General features: G+C 41.1%; 1 protein-coding gene across 2 annotated transcripts; it reads right to left on the bottom strand.

The window, feature by feature from the left end:
* Nucleotides 1-9,147: 9,147 nt before the first annotated feature.
* Nucleotides 9,148-23,489, bottom strand: INSIG2 (insulin induced gene 2). Of its 2 annotated transcripts, none has more exons than XM_064514643.1 (6): nucleotides 23,269-23,489; nucleotides 18,549-18,889; nucleotides 15,263-15,387; nucleotides 13,114-13,280; nucleotides 12,579-12,678; nucleotides 9,148-12,087 (listed from the first exon to the last, which is right to left on the bottom strand). In XM_064514643.1, exons 2-6 carry the CDS (start codon nucleotides 18,790-18,792, stop codon nucleotides 12,046-12,048), a joined length of 678 nt encoding a protein of 225 aa, XP_064370713.1. In that variant the 5' UTR covers nucleotides 18,793-18,889; nucleotides 23,269-23,489; the 3' UTR covers nucleotides 9,148-12,045. The 2 variants fall into 2 exon arrangements, with proteins under 2 accessions (XP_064370713.1, XP_064370714.1); XM_064514644.1 differs by lacking the exon at nucleotides 23,269-23,489 and adding an exon at nucleotides 19,611-19,726.
* Between the last annotated feature and the right edge of the window lie 759 nt (nucleotides 23,490-24,248).

The raw sequence follows: 24,248 nt of genomic DNA, 5'->3' as shown, positions 1-24,248 counted from the left end.
GCCATCTGCTAAGAGAGGGACATTCTGCTCCCTGAACATCCTGGCTGTAATTTGCACAATATTCGAGTTCTTGAGAGTTACCAGGAGCTCTAGCGTGGTGTGGATGCCCATCAGCAATAGCAGCCCATAAAACATGGGAGAGCAGACTTGGGGGTGACAGTGAATTTTGCCACCTTTGGATTTTTCCCTGGATGCAATGGCAACGCAGACTATTCCAGCATGAACCAAGCACCTAAAAAGGTTTCCCAAAGCACATGCTGCCCCTGTGGCAGACAGAAAGCACAGACATGTCTAAAGCAATAACATTATCTCCTTTTTTCCAGAGTTACAGTTGGGTTCAATTTTCTATTATTATAAATCTTTGGGTTGGGATTTTTTAAAGCATTCAGTCTTGGCCTCAGTTCTCTCCTCCTGGAAACAATGAGCCCCCCCACGGCCCCACTGGTTTAACGGCAGCAGAGGGAAGCCAACACAGAGCGCCTCGGAAAATCCCTCCCCTCGTGCTCGGCCGTTCCCAATGGGCCAAACGTTTCATCCCTGCGTGAAGTCTGAGCGAACAGGCATTGCACAAGGAGCTGTGGTGGGGAACCGAAGCCGTCATGCCAAGGCCATGCGCTAACTCTGCAACCACTCTACTTTAACCTTTGCAGTCCACAGACTGGGGTCATTTCTGGGAACATTGCTGCCTTCCTGGTGGAGTCTGGATCCCGGTAGTCAGTTGTTCGACTGACATCTGTAAAGCTCTGCAAGCAGGTGGCTCATGGGAGTAGGCTGGCCGTGAGGTGGCTCATACTTCTATATCCTCATACAGTTGACAAAGACTACAATTTCTGAATTTGAGGCCTATAGAGATGGGGAAAACAGAATTATTGATAGTAAGGTGAATTCTGGTCCCCAGTTGAAAACACTGATGCAAGCTAATATTTTTCAAAGTCAACCCATTTCTTTCCTTTATGAAAGAATGGGAATAATGTGGCCACACATCATTATGTAGGACCTTTAGAAGGGCAAGAAGAACCTACTGTTGATTGGCAAAACCACACCTACTACTTGAAGTGGACTAAATCTGGAAATAAGGCAGGGGTGAAATGGATGGCTGTATTTGCCACATCAGCCACACCCAGTAATTTCATGACTAAACAGGTCTGAGAGCTCCCTTGGTTTCCCTCAATTATCAAAGAGGACCAGAGCTGAAAGCCCTACTAGGTTCACCCACATTTTTCCCCTCAGACTCACAGGCAGGACAAGGGTTGCAGATGAAACTGCATTCCTGCAATGGGTGGGAACATCTTTAAAGCAGGGGCTCCCTTGGGTGAGGAGAAACCATGGAGAAGTCATTTAAGAAATGGGCTCAACAGCCTCGGTCTCACTCCTATAGCACCCCAGCCTGAAAACTAAGCCTGTATTGGGGTGAAGAATATTAATTTGCTGCTAGCATTTCATTATTCCTTGCTCATCTGGGTTGTTTCAGGTGTGGTTCATCAATGTTTTAACCTCAGTCTCAGGCTGTGTTTCTGTAGGCCAAAAGGAATATGCAGCTTTTCTTCTGTATTAGCTACACACAGGAGCAGTAGATGGACTCTTCTACTTTACAGTAGTTGAGCATCTGTCCCACCACCTCCAATGCCAAGATAGCTGGGTACTTCTTATCATCGTTCTATCGAGATGGCTGCAGCAAAGACATAAAACGCTTTCTTCAGGCAGCCCTGCGAATGTTGTGCTCATTTAAGAGGCAAGTAAAGAAGACATCACCACTGGATATGAGTCCTTTGGTAGCAACCGGTGCTCAGCACACACTTTTGATGAGGTTAGATAACAAGCATCATGTGGAGAGAAGAATACCGTGCACATACACCCTTCTGAATATGTGTCAGCAATAAAGTGAGAACTACAAAGGCAAGCAGTAGCTGCCCACTGTAGGATGTCTCATAGAGTTAAAGTTCAGCTGTGCAATATAAGTCTAACTCTCTGTAGTTTGATTTAAAAAACCTAAAACAACAACAAAAAAAACATACACTGCTCTGAAGGATCAGCACAAGGATATATCTTTGTTCACAGTCCTTTTTTATTTTTGAAAAAGGAATTTCTTATATCAAAAATAGAGAATTCTTTCATGTTACTGTCAGCTCTATAGCCCACCTAAAATTGCATTATTACCACTGACAGAAAGACAGGTGTTAACAGCTGGAGAGAAAACAAATGTAGAGAACTGTGGCAAAATTTGAGGAGAAACAGATGTGTGAGCAACTTTGTCTTTGATATTTATTTTAATAGTGCTTCTCAAATGTGTTTAATATTTATGTGGATATAGTCTCAGCTTTCACTGGCATACTACAACCAGCATAGTGCATTATTTACCTCTGCCACCATCTTCTCTTCTCTTCTCCATTCTTACTCTCATAAAACAGCATCCGTAAATCTCTCAGGAAATGCCAGTTTATTCCTCCTCCCTTCCCCTGGTATAAAATGGATAGAGTTTTTTTAGCAGTGGGAGTTCGATATGATTAGTATGCTAATATAGGAGAGAGAAAAGGAAATGGCGGTGAGAGATATGGTCCTTTAGCAAAGAAAAGAGGGAACAACTGAAAGGAGGATCTCTGCTAATCAATTAATCTACAGTGGACCTAATGCTATAAGAAGCCATTGGGCATAAAGGGACAAAATTCTCTGTGACAGATGGCACTTGGGCTCATGATATTACTGGCTTACTGCTCAAGAGCTTGTTTACCTCCCATATAGAGGTAAGCAATAAAGCAATAAAATTGCTTATTTATTTTAAAGAGTGAAGCTGAAATGCTTATTTACCAGATCAATCAAGGTTTACTAAGGCAGAACAGCCACAATCCTCACTGCCCTAAAATGCTGGATACTTCACTGATTTCAAATAGCAATTATCTACTGCAGCTTCTTGAACCCACCCTGACTGCAAAGAGACATTTAATTTGCAAATTTTGATGAAAATTGTCATTTTTTTTAATTGCCTATTTCCCCAATTTGAATTTTAAAACAAACGATTAACTAGAAGTTCCTTTTTACTTGCCTTGGGCAAGCCAGGAAAATATTTGTCAAGACCCAAGTCTGTCTGCGTAACATTTGAGTTGAGAAATGCACAACTGCTTTCAAGTCAACGTTAGCTGTGACAGCAGCAAGACTATTATTTAACAGTAGCTGAAAATGTCAAAAACAAGCGGCGCCTGGCATTTTGACAAGTCAGTGTTGAAAAGAAACCACTTTTTCAAACACTTGGTTAACTGTAGAGCAAAACTGCACAATTATCACTGGGTTCAGAATAAGGCTTTGGTGGTTCCCTTTGAATTCACCGGGATGAAGACCAGGTGGTTATCGCAGTTATTTCCCACTCGCAGCAGCCTTTGAGGCCCCACCACAGGCCAGACCCTATTCATTAGTTACTACACTTCAAATAAAAAGAGAGCTCCGCTCCCAGGAAGAGAGGTGGCACAATCTAAAAACCAGTGTCAAGCCTCAGGTCCATCAACTCAATGAAGACATCCCTAAAGCTACGGACATACGTAAATGTTTAGAGGTATATGTTTTCAGTGCTAACTGACTGTCAGAATGTGGTGGAAGTATTTTTAAAAACAGGTATTGTGTCTGGGTTTTAATCAGCCTTTTTTACATTAGCATTCATAATAGAATGTTAACAGAGTTAATTAAAAATAGTGTTGTGATGAACAAAAAAGCCTGGTATTGAAGTAGTACAGAAAAACTAACCCCTAAAATACTTCTTCCCACTGGAAGATTAATTGGAAGTTACCATGTTAATCAATGTTAAGATATCATCGTGCTTATGATATACAATATTATGTATCTTTTGGAAGAAGTGCAATGGGTGGTAGGATACTGTTTTCAAGAATTATAGTTAGCAGAATGAATAGGCCTTAATAATTTAAGAGATGCCAAAGTGAAGAACACATGTTTATCTTCATTGCACACAGAGTTGTTGACCAGATCCCATTCGGATACTGAGCACCGTTTATCTGAGTTTCAGAACAGCAGTTTTCTGACAGATTGTTTTCTACCCATTAAGTGCCTTTAACATCAGTGAGCACTGGGTAGGGTATCAAATCCCATAATGATTTATCTATACGAATGTCAGTTGTCTTTTTATTCCTTCCTCAGCAAAATCTTGGCATACACCTCACAGCAGCTGTGCAAAAGAGACATCAGGTGATGTGTTGCATGGTCCCCTTTCTAAGTCGCATCTCTAATACGCTGCTGCGTAGCTATACGACCAGTCTCATCTCTGTGTGTTTCATTAGCTACTGTGACCTCAGAAATCACAGAGAAACTAAGTTTGATAGTTTGTCAGAGCATGACTATTCCATGAAGAGCCAATTTAGATGAAATTCTGCCAGAAAGCACCTGCTGTTCCCCATGGCTTTGAAACATCACCGTTAAGATTGCTTGTGGCTTACTGGTAGCAACCAGATCCCTTTCTTGTTCCTTTCCTTCTCTCATGCCTTGATTTTATGACCAGTTTAAGCTAGAGCAAGCCAATGGTGCTGACAAAAGGAGGCCTTTTGCTTTATACTGGCCCATGCATTGGTGCTGCCATGGCATGGACAAGACTGGGGAATTGTTCCTGGTTAAACTAAGTGGCTTTTATTTCTTGGGACTAAGGCAGCACGCTTGCCAGATCACAGGGTGCAGGAGCACATGAACATCCTCATTCAGCAGGAAGCTGCTCCAGAACGACAGTGGTTTCCAAATCCCAAGGGATGCTCCTGATCTGGGGAGCCAGAGTTCAAAGCAGCACCCTCAAGGGGGGACCTGAAGACCCATCTCCTCCTCTCACTTCCAAATACTCCCATGGAGGTTCAGGTCTGAACATAAATGCAACTTCTGATGCCTCTGTCTATCCCGTGGTGCTTAAAGGTGATTCGCCTTTGCCAATTCACATCAAAAAAAAAAAAAAAAAAAAAATCAAAAAGCCAGCATGTGTGGACTGTACGAATACTGTGGGCAGTTCCTTATCTTTGGGGCTGGGCATTTCAACCGAGCATTTAAGACCAAGGTCCCTTTTGTTCCTAACCAGCTTAATCAGCAGACTCCCTCTTCTCCCTGGTCTTCACTCTCCCAGAGTTTATACCAAAGTTTGTAGAAGAAATCTGAAAAAAAGGTTTCCAGGAACAGGTAGGTACCTCATTTCCTACCAGCTTCATTGTTCTTATATTACATTTCTACATTTATTACTTACATCATACTACATTTCTATGATTTCTTATACTACGTATCACTATAGCAGATATACCACATTGATTCATGTCCTTGAAACATCAGTCTTCAGGACCTTTCAGTTCATCTTCTCCTTCAAGTCGCTACTACAACTGCATTTTTGCTTGTTACACTGATTGGAGGAAACTGGTTGGTAAGAGGGGCCTGAAACCACACAAAGCGGTATTATTTCCTTCTCTCCAGTTTAATCGGAACAGACACAGGTCCAAAACAAAACGCCAGCTGAATTTCCTACAAGTGAAATACTGACAAAAACGCAAGATTGCAGCAAGCATTTATGACGACAAGCCACAAGAAGTGACCAAAATTTTGCATTTGCATCATTATTAATCAGAGCTGCTAGATCTGATTCTTACAAGTCCGTCCCCCCAAAAAGCTGATATACCGTATAAGAGGCACATATTGTAAATCACAGAAAACGATGACAGTTTTCATCAGTAGTGAAAGAAAGGCAGATTCTGCAGTGCGTTCTTACTTCTTGCACAACTTCAGAATTTTTTGGACTTATATCACTTTAAAAAAGAAGTGAGGTCTAAACAATTTCAGCCCTTTCAAACACAGTGGGCCAAATTCCCAACTAGCATGAAATGCTGCGTATCCACCGAAATCAGTGGAGCTATGCCAGCGTAGCTAAGAACTTGGCTTTGCATGTCAGTTCATTCAGCAATGATTGCACTTGACATGCGGCACAGAACAAGCATTTGTTTTTAAACGAAAACAGTGGAGTCTTTCAGTGCTAACCCAGCCCATAAATAGTCCCGATTCCAAGAACTGGATTAACTGTCCTTAACTCAGACTCCTATGTATTAGTGCAAAGCAAGAGTAAGAAGGAGGGGAAAACATAGTCTTCCCTCTTTGCCGCTGTAATGGCAGATCTCACTACTCCAGACAATAAATGATGGTCTGTAGAAAAAAGTAATTTTGCTTTTCATTAGAGCCCATAATTGAAATATGTGCTTAATGTACTTACAAAGACTTTTGCCCTCACATAAACCCAGTGCAATCGCATTCCCTCAACTCTAACTCATCATTACCAACTAGGGTCAGATCACCAGCTTCTCACAAACTTAAAAACGACTGTGTCAACCTCAGCTTCAAGTTGCCAAAGCCATTTCCCTACAAGTTCTCCGGTGGCATTGCCACGCTTACGCTGGGGATTCCCAGTCGCTGAGAAAGGAACTGGCACAGCTGGCTTAGAGAAAAACGGACAAGGCACAACAAGGTCCAAAGACTGTGGCCAGTAACATCATACCTCTGGAAACATGTGGAGATCAGAGCAAGTGAAGTCAGTACATCTGTAAGTCTCCCCTTCCCAACTTGTTTTGAAACCTAGCATGAAAAAATCAAAATAACTACGTCATCACTTTAGGTCCCTTATTGTCCTTTTTGTTCTTGCAACATTATGCAAAGTGTGGAAGCTTTTCCTTGCGTAATTTTTATGCAGTAAAAGAAGTTGCAACCGTCTCCCCCCACTTTCTTTCCAATTCATTCATTTTCCCTGAATAAACACATGAAACAAACCTTGCCTTGTGGTTTGATTGCAAAAAAAAAGAATTAAATATCTGAAATTTAGGTTTATCTTAGATAACATAAGGCATATGCTGCACTAAGAGGACAGAAGTAACTACTTTATGCATTCGAACAGCAACATAGTTATAAATTCAATTTTCTTTCAACAATATTCTGCCATATTTGCTTAAAAGGCACTATTTTAGGATTTCTACCAAAAAAATTTTAAAAAGTAGACGTTATGGCTATGCACGTGTGCTTTGCCATGTGAGTATCCCAGCATAACTACAGTACATCAGATCCCTCCCCTCAAAACATACAGATTTTTAACTGCACAACTCAAAGCAGCTGCTACCGGTTCAGAAAGTCAATCATTTGGACCTCCATCTGGAAATGCTGCAGGTCTTACACCAAGGTACAGGGCAGGCTGTACTCCACTGAGCTCTCACCTTGCTTGTCTGGAGGCCTTTCCTATAATCTTCTCTTTCTCATTTGTCTATTTTGTTCCCTTTGTGCTACAGTTCTGGGCAAGTTTCTTTTTAAAAAAAAAAAAAGCGTGAAAGTACGACAGGAGCTGCTAATCTTCTGTACTTCAGAGATGAAGAGCAAGAAAGGAAAATCTTAAAAAATGCAAAACTACACTTCAACTTGGATTTTGGCTCCCGTCAGACCAAGAAAAGACCACTACCTATCCCTCAGAGCACCTTTTAAGCATTCCGAGCACAAACTCCCAGGACGCTGCCTGGAACGCCCATGCATTTGGTTCATCCTTTAATTTGAGGCTTTGTCATTTGACTGGGGGAGGTAATCAGGACAGGGCTCTGGACCATGTTGCTCAAAACATGACAACGGGCACCAAAAATCCAAGCTGACTGTATGAAGCAATTAAAGTAGTGTTTACTATTTCATGACAGTTAACATGTTGGACTGACCTTTCATTTACAATTTAGTACTGAACATTAAGCTGCAAAATTACTCATGCTTTGCACTTAGTACTGGCATCAAAACTAACAGCATTAGATAGCTAATCCCATTGCGAGACACACGTTCCCTCTGCCCAACTGTGGATGTACTTTTATATGCATTGTATTTCATATTTAAATCACTTCCATAGATTATACTCATCCATTAACATTACCATCAGAAATTATTGGCAACACTGCTTTGAAATGTAAACAGCATATGCAAAACATCCAGGGCAATATAGCTGGTAAAATTACGCCCCTTCCTTACATGCTGGGAGAAATGAAAAGAGAAGGCTATTATGCCCAAAGGTCCCCACAGCAGATCCTAGCCAGATGGCAGAAGAGAATTACAGAAGTTACAAAGAGAACTTACTTTATTTATTCTTCTAGCTACTTACTGTAGCCACGTTACAAGGAGAGGAGTAACATGCTTTGCAAGAGAACCTAGCAGCTGGAATATTCTCTCAGAAATGAGCAACTTTCCATGCAACACCCTCAGGCTGAATTTGAGCAGGAAAGACCTAGATTTTCTATTCCCGAGGTAGTGCTCTCGCAGAGAGGCTACAGATGAAAGGGAGAGGCACCGCTTGGCGTCTCAAGTAAAGCAACTTTGCCAGCGTGTTTTGGACTGAACTTAGCACTATGACCCAGCCATAACTGTGTCCATCCTTGATTGTGAAATTTAATTCTGGTGAAACACTAGGCATGCACGGGACTATGCATTTTGGCACCAGTTAGGCTTCTGGGTAGCAGGTTGCCCCATGGGATCCTGCATCACAACCATGGGTCTTCCCACATGCCCCCTGTGCTCTCTCCAACTTTCATATGTACTGTAGCTTTGGGACTTCCCTGGGCTCATATTCTACTATTGACGGGCCTCTCTCCCCACCCTTTCTTCAGTTCTGCCTTGAGGTATTTTCATTACATATTTCTACATCTCTATTTCTTTTACATCTTTTTTGAGATGTACAGGCACTGTACAGGGCCACTCAGTGAATACCTAACTTTCAGCAATATACTGTCAATTCAAATCCAGACCAGAATATTAATAAATACCAATATCACAGAATGAGGTTTTCTGTAATAAGTGTTTTTTCTTATTCACAGGGACTATTTATATCTAAATCTTTATTTTCTGTATTGCAGCTAAATTTATCTTATTTTTCTGCAGCTCAAATATTCCTACTGCAGATTCAAAAGAGCAAGTTTTCAAAAGCAGCTCAGCATGCTAGTTATGTCAGAATCACTGCTGATTTGATCTTGCCTGCTTCTCTTTTACTATTTCTAGACAGGTATTTTGTGCAACCAATATGCCAGCTCAATGGTCAAAATTATTATGAGACTGCTAATAGAAGGCAGTTCAGTGTATTTTAAAAATCAGTATCATTTCTTAAAAAAAAAAAGGAAACCTATCAAACAAGGTTGTAATTGTATTTAATGCATATTTTGCTTTTAACAGCAATTTGCAAGTTTAAACAGCATAGACCTTACAATGCTTAATTAGTGAAGAGGTTATAGTGCTTATAAAGTTGTATCTAAAATATACCTTATTCATTCTCTATTGAACAATATTTTGAAGACAGTCTAATATTATAATTACACGCTTTACAGTAGCAGCATGTTCACACCACTATAGTTAAGGCTGTGTCAGCATTCTCATCATGAACCTTTTTCAGCGTTTGAACATACCAGCCATAAAAATACAATGCAGTTTGGAAAAAATATGGCATCCAAGATCTCAGTCTTGTATCAACTTTAGTCAAATAAGAATAAAAAAAATAAAATGTATATAATAAAGGACTCCACCCAAATGTATTTTGGATGATTGCTGCCTTTGCACAACCTGCTCAAAATTTCAAAAATGAAATTTAAAAGACATTAGTTGACAGCACAGTCTAATCAGGTTTATATGAATGTGAGTGCACAAGTGTTGTAAAGTGGGTGCCACGAATGCACAATAACCACTTCTCACAAACTGCACATTTTAACATACATAAGCTTTGTTCTGTGTAAATATTTAGATGGACAGGTTAAAGGAGTTCTGCCACCAAGTGAATAATAAAAAATACTCATCTCCAGTTGTATACACTTATTGGTCACAATGAAATTATATGTTTCCCAAATCAGCACACTGGCTACAGAGGTACCATGTTAATCTCTACAGTTAGGATAAGAAATATCGACATCTAAATGTTTTATGCCATTCATGCCTTGATAATTCAAGAGGGCCTGCAGAACAAGCTGAAACCATTCACCTAAGCAAAGAAGGCAGATCAGGCCAAATACTGTGAGGAAAGGGACCCAACGGCTTCTCAATGCAATGCCAGAATTCGTGCATGGAATCTCACCCTAAGCTCATGCCCTGATGGTTTGTTGGTTTCACTAATAAAACCCTTTATTGCCATGTGGTTTGATTAAAAAAAAAAAAAAATCTCTAGCCAGGGATCTCCTTAAACATGGTTTACCTCAGTTTAAAGTAAAGCACATCTCTAAGTGCTTTCTTGAAGCAATACCAAACGAAAATGTGCTTAAGGTGCTGAATTGCCATGGAACTGTAAAAAGCTAGTGAAATTTTGTGGAGCTGCAGAATCAAGTTCTTTATACATCATATGCTTATTTATTACTTTTAAACTTCTCCACCCAAAAGATCTGTGACTATCATTTTTGCTACATGCTTTTGGAAGCACTCCATTGCATACTTCTCAGACTTAGAGATAAGCATATAAGACTGAAAAAGAGTTGCCTGTTTCAAGCTTCAGGTACAATACATACACACATTTATTAATAAAAACTTATCTAAACATCTATTTGTTCTTTGGACCAACTCCAGTCTCCCTAGGTGACTGTAACATGTCTTATAAACCTTTCATGGAAGATTTAAAAAAATAATAATTCAAGACAAAAGAAGAATACATTAAAACAACATCAACACAGAGACAGAAGGGGGAAAATGGAGATAATTCCACCCCAAATTCACTGCTGGCACAGGTTTGCAGAGTCTTCTTCAAGTCTGCTTTTTGCCTTCTTGCACAAGGTCTTTTGTCTTATGATCTTAAAAGGGAACTGCAAAGCCAACAGTGGAAATTCCATGTACATCCTCAAATATGTGTCAAACTCTAAAATCCTTATTCTCAGGAAGGGAACCGATTAGCACACAGCCTATTTCAGCTCTGTCTTATCAGACTTCCTATGCACAGGCACCTGTAAAATAGGGATAACAGTATTTATCTACCGCAGAAAGTTGCCATGAGAAACGCACTGAAGAGTGCCTGGACCATGGCCACAGCAATAAGAGCTACATCAGTACCTAAAATACAGCCTCATCTTCTTCTGCCAATCCCTGTGAACAGAACAGGTGTAGACAACAACTATCAAATTAACATTAACAAGTTTTATGACAGTAAATGGTAGTCACTGGTTTAGTTTAGCAGAATAAAGTTTCATAATAACAACGCCCGAAGGTTGGTTTTTTGTGTGTTTGAAGAAGGGACCAACACAAGCTGGCTTAAGGGACTGCAGCAGAATTACCTGAATTGTATCCTTATTACTCAACACAGCAAGCAGTTTCTGAATCTGTCCACATCTGATGATGGTCCACATAAATCAATATCCAAGCTGTGTATACTGGGTGTACTAGGGGAAAAAATAGCAAAGAATTTCCAGCCTCAGCAAAGTTTCCATTTCTCAGTTCTGTGATATGTGATACAGGGCACACAACACAGACAAAAGAAATGGTATGGTAATAACCCATACAATCCATATTAAGTTTCCTCACCTATGATGTGATCAAAGAGAATGATACAGTATGTTAATAGGCAGAAGTCAGCTACTTATTGCATCAAGGCTCGCTGTAATCCATGAATTTAATAAGGATACTACTATCACCAAGTAAAGATCTTCATTCCTAAATTTGAATTCCCTGTCTTTCACTGAACTATTAAGAACAACTTCTTCAAAATTTTCAAGATAAAGTGAAGCAGAAGTTTCAGCTACAGAAATGTAGTGCAAAGGTCAGTTTGGCACTGCAACATTATGGACAGACAAGAATATATGGTAAACTCAGTTTAGCTTTGGAAAAAAAATCCTATAATCGAACCAATATTGTCAAATGTATTGCATACTAGTGTAACTTCACAGTAATCAAAAATCAGACACCAAGGTTTCTATAGAAGCAGCAATCACAGATTGCAGTAAAGTATACTATTCAAGGGAAAAAAATTGCATTTTGGCAATTTCATAGTCAAGTGTTCCTTATGCTCTTCCGACAGTCATTTGTCAGACATTTTCCTGTTTAGAAGGTGCATGTTGTTTCTCCTCAGTCCTCGTGAGACTTCTCTGCAATGACTTTGCATTCATACTGAAAAACAGAAGTGGACAAAAATACTTAATCATGATAATTTACAGAACTAATGAAAAAGACCACTATGAAGGGGAATTATCTACAAAGTGAGCAATAAAATAGCTCAGTTTATGCTTTGTCCAGATGAGTTTGGTCTCCATAAGTTCTGTGCACAGTGTTGGCTCCAATTTCTGTCTCCCTGAGCAGCAGAAACAGCAGTACAGACTTAGAGGTTAGCCTGACTTCTTCTCTCCAAACATGGAGTTCTTACTTAGCTCCTGGTTTTGAAAGGACTGAAAGTACACAACTAAGAGTGTACAAATAGAGCAAAGTGACAGGCTGTGCTCTGATAAGCAGTACTGATGGTTCACTGACTAGATCAACACGCACTGATTACAGACCTCACCTTGCTCCACATCCACAAGTCAACTGGTTGGCATATACAGGAAGGAATGACATGCAGATTAAAACTTTTCTAGAAGGCAGTCAACTCCCCTTTCACAACTTACCATTGCCAGTTGCCTGCCAATATTGCCCATAGTTATTCCACCAGCAAAAAATATACATGGCAGCCAGGAACGAACATAAAGGAAATCTGGAGATGTGTATCTGGAAAAGAGCATGTATTCTTGAGCTCAACCTTGTGTAATACATAAAAACAGAGTACTCCAACTACAGGAGAAAAATTCATAAATTTAAGTATGAGGACATTTGAATTAAAAAAGCCACATATTATAGACATTTAAATACTTACAGCAAATAACAAAAGAGGCTTCCTATTGATTCTAATCACATTTACTAAACTACAAAAAGCATGTTCTGTTGTTGGTAAGGCAGCAATTTATTGAAGTAAATAACTCCCAGCTAAAAGTCTCACTCTTACCAACACATAGAAGCTTTCATCAATAGTCCAATTTATTTTACACTCAAAATTAAGTGCTGGCAGCTTTGGAAACCACATCAGATTCTACCCTTTCAATTATTGTGAATTTATGCAATGGTTTCAAGAGAATATCATTTAACCTTGAAGAAGTAAATACTTACTGATAAACTCCATTGTACACCAGAAGCTGCGACACCAATGTAGCCAGGAAAGCAATTCCTATTCCAAGACCAAAGCCACTTCGTGATCTATCAAATGTCCACCACAGCCCAATTGATAGGGCTGCTAATGTGAGAGACAACTGGATATTGTTGGCAAAGTCCACTTTCTGTGTTGCTTGTTAAGGATAAGCTTGGAAATATCAAATATAAGTGAAATGCAGTTTTCTTCACTCTATCATTATTTTGGCATAAGACAGCATGTCCCTCCATAAAAAAATACAACACTAGGCAATTAATACAGCTATCACGTATAAGGAAATAAGCCTTGTAAGTATTATGAGTCTAACAGGAAACTAAAGACTTAAGATATTATTTCATGTTTACAGAGTCTTAGCACTGTACAAGAATAGAGAGACTATACACCTATCAAACAGAATACAAGAGTTTTAGACAGACATACAATGCACATTTTACTGTTCAGAGTAAAGACATTATATCCTCACCTGCTCCTTTATTACACTGAGCATGAAATCTTAAATCTAGCATTAAACTGTTCCAAATGCCAAGGATCTACTGAAATAAGATATTTGTTGAGGTTAAATAACTCTTATTTGACTTCCTACTATGTCTTTTTTAATTTACATGCCAGTTTACGTTCAGCAAAACATTAATAATTTTAACATTTTCTATAAAGCAAAGTGTAAATAATGTTACTGTGAACTCGTGTAAATCAACATTGAAATCAGTTTTATCAGCTCAGGGACAAAATTGTGAAGTCACTCCAGATATCTTTGCAGTGCTTCCCTCTTCAAAATGCTGTAGAAATACTAATTCATACTCACAACTCCTTCCCAAAACATATTATTAAAAAGGAGGCTGTCAAGCATTATAAGTCTGAAAGTAGATTTATGGGATGACAACATAAAAAGACAGCTTACAGAACAACTGTGGTCCAAACTGGTGAGCACCACAGGATGCTAATGTATCTTTGACAAGGAGAGAGCAAGGCTTGTGAGGGACAGCAAGGAGGACTCTGAACCTTGACAGCTCCAGCTTTTCTGGCCATACTGGATAGGATGGCTTGTAGGAACAAAAATAAAAATGAACAAAAAACCCCCCAAAGCCCAAGCCATGTCAATGAAAATTCAGCCAGCTCTCATATCTTTCACTAAACCTGCCCTATTTTTCTTCAGCTAAAAACAAGGAGATTCAGTAGCACACGATCAGGGACTTCTTAGCACTCCCCCCACAAATTTCTGCTAGCCATTTTGGAATTGATATTAAAGGCAATGAGACTTCTGGAGAAAATGAACTTTTTTAATCAGTTCACCAGAACTCAGTTTTCACAGACAGATGCTGGCCTTGCTTCAGAGAGGAGGTCCTGCCTGATGACACAACCACTGGAGCTCACGGGGGTGCCAGGGAGGTGTGTCAGCCCACCTGGGAAACACCCTGCAAGTCAGTGTGCCCCCAGGACCATGAGCTGCTTAAGAGAGATGTGATGCTAGTTTCAGACACCGTTGTGCCAGGATGTACATGAACATCTATGCTCTTTAGCAGGAAGATAATGTACTATAATATACTGACTGACTTCTAATTGCTGTTACTGAATGACCACAGGAAAGGTAACTACTCTCTCAAGCATCAAGGCCTCAGTTTGTAGCACGGGGTAACAACACTTACTAGCCTTGTAAAATGCTTTGGGTAACCCTGCGTAATAGCTGCTCCTAACTTTTCTGCATTCATTGCAAAGCGCATGTGTTTCACCGATGATGTCAAGACTGGGCTTCAACCTGTAACTACAGTGTTAAATGAACACTGACTTTTATTTATTAAAGCACTTTTTATAATACGTAACATGTAAATATTTCCCCACACTTGTTTTAATTATTCAAAGCAAACAAAGACTTAAAGCAAAACGAATACCAATACTGAGACATTTCTAATGAAGATTTTTCAGAACCAAATGGTGTGAGACTTATTACCTTCTGTATTGCTACTATCATTTAACACTAACACATATTTTGTACTTCCTTTGCAGAAATGCTGCACATCATATTTTTAACAGCAATGCATTAAGACTGAGTATGTAGGTTTTCTTTTACTGGAAACCTATTTGTTATTGACAATTTCATTAAATATAGGATACAGCACTGGCATGATTTATACCCACAAAGACTGCTACACATCGCATTACACTGGACCATTCTCTCTTAAATTTATGTGGTTCTCCCAGATGTCTGTCCATGCATGGGTACAATAACCCAATCACAGCTGTGGAAACATAAAAGAAAAAAGCCACAAAAGTTAAAGCACTGGCAACATTTAGCTAGAATGAAGACTATCTAGATTTAGAAAATAATTGTAACTAGCAAAACATATATTGTAAACATAACTGTAGAAAACACACACTGTAACAGAAAAGGAATTTCAAATACAATTTTGTTATTAAAAAGCACTGTAAAATTGTTCAGCAGCATCTTCGATCACAGCAGCAGTGACCTGACAGAAGTACCAAAACAGAGATAATCTGAACTGAGGGTGGAGGATCAGAGTTCTGCACTAACAGAATTCACAGTCTTACAATTTAGTTCAAAAAGTGCAGTAATAGGTTACAAGTTAGCACTTCTGAAAATCCCACATCTTAAACATGCATGTTAAGATAACTACAAAACAAAAACACCACAATAAGGGTGCAGCGTGATTTATAATGTCAATATTTTTTGTTGTCTTCTGTTGTTGTTAAAAGCAGTTTTCACTTGGGTAATGCTTTTCTTTTCTTCGCTGCTACTGTAAAGATTCACACAAAAGAGGGTAAGCCAAGAGTCCACAGAAGCAGTTAAATACATAAAGCAAATAAGACTGTCAACCCCAGGGAAGTATTATGCACTTTGAACATTTCTTGATAAATGTATTCTGCAGTGCAGTTGCAGCTAAAAAGACTGTTACCAACACAGCTGAAGAATAAACTGTTGCTTAGGGTTAAACTGGTGCTGCAGGAGCAAGGCAGAGACTGAGTAATCAGTATGGGCTCTAATACCCTCAGTCTGGCATGCTGTTGGGAGATACGTTACAGCAAATGCTTTTTATTCTGCCAGAGAGGAACCTGATCTCCAGGATTTAGGAAAATAAATCACCAGTAAAGCAGGAGGCGAAAAAAAAAATGAGCAATTTTCTTGCCAAAGGCATTGGGCCAAATTGATGACTAGTATCAGTGACAGACGAAAGGTCTTCTCAGAAAGCTGCCTTGATCGCCACTGATTACAAATAAGCAAAATACCTTTATTCTGTTCATAATAACAAACTACGCCAGTTGCAGGGAGGCTGTGCAAGCATGAGCGGTAAAACAACGCGTCAATTATCAACATTTAGCCAGAGACGTTCTTTGTATGCACGTTAGCTGAGAGGATAAGAAAGGAAAAGGGGAAAGACTGGTAATGGAAAAGAAAGAACTCAAACTCCTCAACAGGTGTCACTCCTGCTGGGAAAAGACAGTTTAGTACCTTTAAGTCAGGTGGCAAGTACGAGTGCAAATACTTAGCAGGTGACTGACTACGTTTTACAAGCAATATTCACTCATTCCATCAAAATTATCAGCCCAGCAGAACCAGAAAGATCCCGAAGGCTCTTCTGAGACCGTGACAAAGCCTAACCTTTATGATTTCACAATACACAGCTACAAACATAATGTTATCAAATGTTCTCAAAAAGAGAGCAAAGAGTGCAACCTGACTTTACTGTGCAAACTTTAAGTGTTTCTGCTGCAAATTGGGATTCTGTCATTTCAACCCCCAGAGAAACCTTGAAAAAGAAATAGCAAGTGGTACCATCAAAATAGTGTGTGAACATGGTTTTAATAGAATAGCAAGGGTACTACTTGTCCTTAAATCTCTTTTTAAGTATGTTACCCTTCTCACACTGTAAGCTTCATGGACATAACAACAGCTATTTTCCTAGTAATAACTACAGAGAGTTACACCTACATGCTCTCTAAGAATCAGAACACCCCAAATCATTCCTATACAGAATGATACAGAAAAGCTGTTGAGCTAAGCCCTGTCACAAATATGACAGTGTTCAAATCAAATTTTATATAAAAGATCAAACCTTTGCCAGATTGTCAAGACAACCAATTTAAAGTGTAAAAAATACAACAAATGTAGGACACAATCAATGAATAATCCACAATGTCAGCAAGAGAACAGAAAGAAGACTTAGAGACAACTAACAGATAAAGTAGGTATGTAACTGTGACCATAATATGTCAAATGCATTTCCACAGTACAAAACTGACAGATTCAGAGAGATATTTGGAGGGTTTCCTTTCAAATCAAGCTGCTCTATGATATTTGTGATGTAATATTTCAACAAGGTATCTAAAAGAAAGTAACTAGATGACTTGAAAAAAAAAAAGGCTTAAATATTATCATCACCAAGACAGTGATGCCAAACCAAACCTAGTTTATTGACCCAAACTAACACCCAGAAAAGTGATCTTCTCAATCTTATTAAAACCAATCTCCAGGAAGATGCTGCCATTACTATAAAGGTTCATTAAAGCAGAATCCTCCAGAATTAGCTGCTAAGAATACTCCCTTAGTAAAAAGTAAAATTGACCCATGTGATTGGTGATCTTCAGAGCCAAGCACAAAGTGTAATTCTATCAGACTTTTAACACAGAAGATCCCTCTTGATATTAGAAGATGAAGGAAGAGGGAAAAGTTATATTTCTTACCACCTACAGCAGACATCTCACTTAAACTATTCCCTAAACCACACACAAAATCCTCAGCTCCCTACAACGTCATGGGATAAATGGAGCATGTTTATATCATCCAACTTGATACACGAATTTAACTGAGGTGCTCTGTTCTGTAACATGCTTTCTACAACTGCAAACTGCGTATTGGGCCTTAACTCCTTGAGATACAGTCAAGTCTCTGATCTTTACAGAACTAAAGCTATACCTCAAACTGGACTGAGGAACAAATGGAAAGCTGAACTACAAAATGGAGCATCACTCAGGGTGGCTCACTGCACTCAAACAAGGCACCATATGCTGCACAATCTAACACGTCCAGGCTATTTTCAAAGGGCTGCCTACAGAGCACACTCCTGCAATCTAGCATCAAGGCCACAAGGGGTACCACTGATTAAAATTTGTTAAACTTGTACTCTAATCCAGAAGAAAAAGCAAAGGCTAGACTCTGCTAACAGTACTGCAGTAGAACAAGCCAGCAGAACAAAAATGTTTGGAAACATGCATGCATATTTGTCTCTACATGGAGAGATGAGAAGGGGACATAATAGCTAGGAAAGGGCAGTGTTGCTGGAAGAGGACTTTCCATCTTCCACACCTTTTATATAAAGTTTTTCATAACTACCTTTCGACGCTTTCATCTCCATACCAGGCATACTTACATGATTGAACTTACCTGATGCTGTGCCACAGCAAGGCGGTACCCACCAAGCTGAGGAGAAGATGCTTGTGATCACATCAGGGGGGAAGAGTGTAACATTTCTCTGGATCTGAAGCAAGTTTAATACTAATGCAAGGAATACGCCAATAAAAAACAGCACTATTCCACGAATTACCAAATTCATGCCATGACTGGTTACTGATGAAATGTATGGACCACACTTTTTTGGTAAGGTTGGCATTGCATCATTTTCTGCCATGACTTCTTATGTTCTCAGAGACATCCAGCAGGCTGACTGAGGAGGATTCACTTGTAATCAGTATTTTGACTCTCTTCAATTACGAGACACCCAAACCCTGAAAAAAATAAAACAAGGCTGAAAAAATGCAGATGTAAGAAACATTAAGTATATTTCTCTTAAATAAACTGCAGATTGGGTTAAGGATAAAAATTATGGATATTATTTTCTTTGGAATTTTCAGAAGATATAATTAGTCCTTGAGAAATAAAAACCCCACCAGAACCAACCACAGTTGCAGAAATGCCTTCAATGAAAAAAATAGCTCTGTCTACAAGAAAACAGAGAAGGAGGAAACACGTGATATGGGATAGCTTGGAATTTGAAACCACGCGGAAGAAGAAATAAAACTGGTATCAGAAGGAAGGCTTGCTTCACAGCAATAATAAATGTTGATTTTATCATCTCCTTAAGGCAATAACAAGAGATTGTGTAATTCAGAAGCAAGTAAACACAACCCTTAGCTTCAAGGCAGCCACAGAGATTCCTGAATCTTTCTTCTTCAAGAGAAGCCAGAAAACATTTCTCAACTGGAAAGAGAAATCTGAGAAATGTTTTTCAGGGTAGAGCCAGAATTTCAGCAATCTCATACTGCATCAATTTTTGTAATCCCACATAAGAGCAAATAATTATGCAAACCAGAGAAAGAGTCTCAGTACAGAGAAATGCTTACCAAAGTAAGATAAATTTTGTGAAAATTACCCCACATTATTACAAACTATGATTTTAATCAGGTATAAAAGAATCTGAATGCAAAGGGAAAAAGGAGCTCCACCTACCATGTACCGATAGCTTCTCACATGACTAACTCTGCAGGCACTCTATGAATGGCAGAGATCCCACCCCAACCACTTTAAAAAAAAGTAAAAATCCCGTCAATCAAAAGTCTTGTTATACACAGATTCAGTGTCACATTTATGTATAACAACAATTTTGATCGACAGCTTAGCCACCTGGAACTTTGAAGAAAAAATGGACATTGTTTTTAAATTTGAAACTGCCAACTGGTGGCGGCTTTTGTTAACTCTTACTTATGGCCACACAGAGGAAAGGGGAGCTGCAAAAGTGCATATTCCCCCTTCCGCACAGACTTCAGCAGATCTAGAGGAGGTTCTCCGAAGGCGGAATAGCAGCGGGGAGGAAGCAGTACCCCTGCTGCATATGCAGAAGAAATGCCAAAAGTGAAGTTAAATACGTCCAGGCTAGCTACTGTTAACTCCCCAGAAGACATGATGCCGCTCTGTGGCCTCTTCCATCAATGGTCACTCAGAAATCCCTACAGTTGAAAAAGTTCCAAGAGGCAAAACAAAAGCAAAAACTGTTCTCATCGCACACAACTTCCCACTGGCAGTTTGGAGAGGCAGCAGAGTCTTCCAGGGAATACAGGATCTCTTCTGTACGGTTGCTTCGGAGCATTATTTGTAATTATGAACACATCCGGAGGGCAACCACGGTGTCTGGCTTCTTAGCCAACCTCCTGACTCATACTGAACACTGAGATGTCTGCATCAGAGCTGGTGCTGGGAATGCAACAGATTTCCCTCAAGCAAAATGGAGGCGCTCCAGCTTTTTTTCCCCTTTCTCTGGAGGGCGTGGTGGTAGAGCTTAGATAATACATTTAGCCTCCAGGAAAGAAAGCACAGAATCACAAATAAATTATAATTTCAGCTGAGAATCTCCCCGTCCTTTGGCGTTTTGCCCACCAGTTGATGACGGACACTCAGAACTTAAGGGGAAGTCTTTTAAATATATAGCATCAGACACTGTACATCATGATCATAAATGAACTTTACAGCAATACTGGACTTAACAGGAGCTTTTAAACCACTAAGTCTAGCCCCCACTGCTTCTACTGGAAGGTAGCTCTAAAACATCACTGACCTAATGGTGAGAAATCACCATTTAAATTTCCAGCTCTTCCAACTTCATCACATTATCTTAAACAGTTCTTTTCCCTCACTAATACTGTCAGAGACAGCAGTTATACCCCTTCCTAGCCTTCATTTTCCTAGGAAAACAAGCTGAGCTCTTAATTTGACTTTCCATTCGGTTTATCATCCTAATAGTTCTTGGCGCTTCCTGAAGTCTGAATGCCACCTTTCTTTGAGTATTCGTAACCAGAGCTGACGTATACAATTCCAGGTTCAGTTCTCATGACCTTGTACAAGGAAATTCATACTTTCGTACCTCCATTTAAATGAGTTCTTCTGCTGCACCCCAGGATCACATTTGTTTTTTTCACTGCCATAAAGTGGTTGCTTATATCCTGTGATCCATTACTACATTCAAGTCCTTCTTCTTTCCTCTTAGTGAACTCCTTGCTCCTTGGTTCCAGTCCCCAACCTTGCATGTTGAGCTTTATCCCATCTGTATTATGCCGGCACCCAACATCATTCAGCTTTTCCATAGGATATCCCAATTGCTTTGGCCTTAAAGAGGGTTCCCAACTTCAGGTGATCAGCAAAGATCATGACTAGAATTCCATTTTGTGCGCCAAGGTCATCAATTAAAATATTAAACAGGATAAGCCCAAGTCCCAATCTTTGAGGAAATCTATTAATAATTTCCCTGCAGCCATTATTTCCCCATTTTAGACCACCTCTTGATATCTCCTCTAAAAGAATTACAAGAAGGAGAGGCATGTTAATCACAATGATTTCCAGCTTAATTAAGAATTCTCAACTGTCTCATGTGGCACTACATAAGATGTTTTATTGCCGTAAACATAGACCAGATCATATGCATCTCCTTTGTCTAGAAATGGTGGTTATCAAATAAAAGTACAAGTTTATTCTGGCATAAACCAGTTTCAGTGTATAAAAACTGCATTTACTTAACTCTTCATTTATTTAATGCCATTCACCAAACATATATGACACCTAATTGTGAAAAACCAAAATATAATAGCACTTTTCTATTCTAGGAAATTGCTCACTGTTTTTATACAACCACTGCAGCTGCAAGTCATTCGGGTCACTGCAGACACCAGCAACAGATTTTTACTACTAGGTAAACAGCCTTACCAGAACAAGGACGCTTTAGTGCGTATACATCGATGACTCTGTTTATAACAAGTAATGCCAGATTTTAAATTAGTAGTATGATGCAGTGGTTTCTGTCCTGGTCTCTCGTCCTAGACATACGGCTCCTGTTTGTTTTATTAGCATTCCCTAATTTTCTCTGCTGATTGGCTCCAAGACCTCCTGGTATGTTATGAACAGAAATTGAGGAACACGGCAATGCAACAGCTGACCAAAACTAACACAAAGATCCTTAAGATAGACTTAAGATTCCTTAGATAACCCGAGCTTGAGATTCTCAGGTAAGCATACTACTTGTACATCAAAGGTATTTAGTAGTGCCTCCTTGAATGAAAATGGAAATTAAGATTTCTAAAGACAACATTAGCTCCTGTTCTGCACTGGGAGGCTAGTGTGCACGCAAGTCGATGACACATCGTCTCTCCTTTTAACCCTTAAGTTTTATTCTGGGTTTCTATTTGGATGGGATCAGTTCCTGTTTTGAACCGACGTCATTCCTGAGCCACCATGTCTTGAGAATGAATATTCAAAACTGTAACAACACACAGAAAGCTACAGGTGTGGCACTTTTACAACACCTCAGCTTGGCCTTCCCTCTCCTGTGACACACTGCTTCAACCCAAGCGTTTTCATATACCATGGCAAAGTATTATATATGACCCGCACTGCTACCACATGATGTCTCGCATTATGCAAAGCGGTTAAGTAGTAAATTACCGCCCCAGCCATTTTCAAAACACTTAGTCACTTAACTGTCTCTTAATTAAAAGATCTGTCCTGCAAACGCTGCCCTGTGCTCTTTATACTAATGAAGCCCTTTCTGTTGCGTGGGATTCAGATTTAGCTTCTTACACGGTACAGACAGGTTACGGAGAAGTGCAAGTGGAGCAGGGGAAAAAAAAGAGGAAGGAGAAAGGTTTATTCAAGCAAAGCCAAGCCGAGGTGACAAGCAGGAAGAGAGGCGCAGGAGCCCCGGGTCCTCGGCGAGGCCCCCGGGCCTGGCACCGCCAGCTCTCCGCCCGGTCCCGCGCGGCTCAGCGACCCGCGCCGGCGCCTCCGACCCGCCGGGCTGGTCACCGGTCCCTGCAGGCGAGCTTTAACAGCGAGGCCGAGGCTCCGCCACCAACGAGGGGCCGCAGGGGCCGAGGCCGCCCTGGGGGCACGCTGCCGGCGGCTGCCGCCCCTGGCGAGAGCTCCGCGGCTGCCGGGCAGGGACCGGCCCCGCCGCGGCAGCGCTCGCCGACGGGAAAAGCGGCCGGCGGGGCCGCTCCCGGGCAGGGGCCGCGAAGGGCCGCTCCCCTCCCCCGCCGCCGCCGCAGCGCCCCCTCCTCCTCCTCCTCCTCCTCCTCCCCGGCCCACCCCCGCCAGCCGCCGCCGCCGCCGCCCCTTGACTCACTCGGCCTCCGCCATCTTCTGCCTGCCCGCGCCAGTCTCCGCCTCGCGCAGCCTCCGCAGCGCCCGGCGGGGCCGCGCCGAGCAGGTGACAGGGGCGGCCGCGGGGCCGGCTGCGCGCAAAGCACGGCCTGGCCCTCCGGATCGCCCCGCCGGCCCAGCCCGGCCCGGCCCGCCCGAGCGGCGCAGCGCGGCCCGCCTCGGGCGCGGGGAGGGGCCCGTGGGCGTGAGGAGGGCAGCGGCGCCGGGGCCGGCCCGCCGCGGGCGGGGAGGCACCTGCCCCGGGGCCGGGCGGCAGCGCCGGCTCCTGGCGGGGGGAGAGGGCGAAAACGCGGGGGCGGGGAGGGGGGAGACGCGGGGGGAGCTTTTCGCAGCCTTTCAGTGAAATAAAGTGGAGCTGGTCTGTGTATGCCTGCAAAAGTGGGGTCTTAAAGACGGAGGGGTAAGGGAAAGGGAGCAAAGGGAACATGGGAAAAGAGAGACTGTCGTGTCCCTCCCGCCCCCCCCCCCCCCGAGTATCAAAGGGAAAAGGAGAAAAAAAGCAGCAAAAATGTAAAATGTGAGTGGTGTAAAACTGGCTTTTAAACATGCTGGTAAAAATGTGTGTAAAGAACAAAAGAAGAAATAATACGAAGTGCAGGAAGTTTCTGTTTAAACTGCACAACGCTGCTCTTTGTTTGGGATTTGGTTTACTATCAAAATAAATACGCAGATAGTCTTTGTGTAACTTGCTTTTGCTTCCAGCTTAGTTGGGTTTAGTTACGTGCAGTTGTGTAATAAATGCCGCTGGCAAATTTCGGCAACAGAAAGGGACGTTTTCTCCTAGAGGATGAAACACTTGTCCCTCAGCTGAAGTGCTGGCCTCGGTCCAGCGCTCGCTGGAGCACCTGGTTCTGCACAGGCTTCCACATGTGCCTAACTTCACCTTCATTGATTACGGCAAAAATGACGCAGAAACTCCAGAAACCACATTTTCATCACCAA

This window comes from Dromaius novaehollandiae, chromosome 7 (genome assembly GCF_036370855.1).
Source record: "Dromaius novaehollandiae isolate bDroNov1 chromosome 7, bDroNov1.hap1, whole genome shotgun sequence".
Lineage (NCBI taxonomy): Eukaryota > Metazoa > Chordata > Aves > Casuariiformes > Dromaiidae > Dromaius > Dromaius novaehollandiae.
This window is presented reverse-complemented; position numbering and strand designations above follow the sequence as displayed.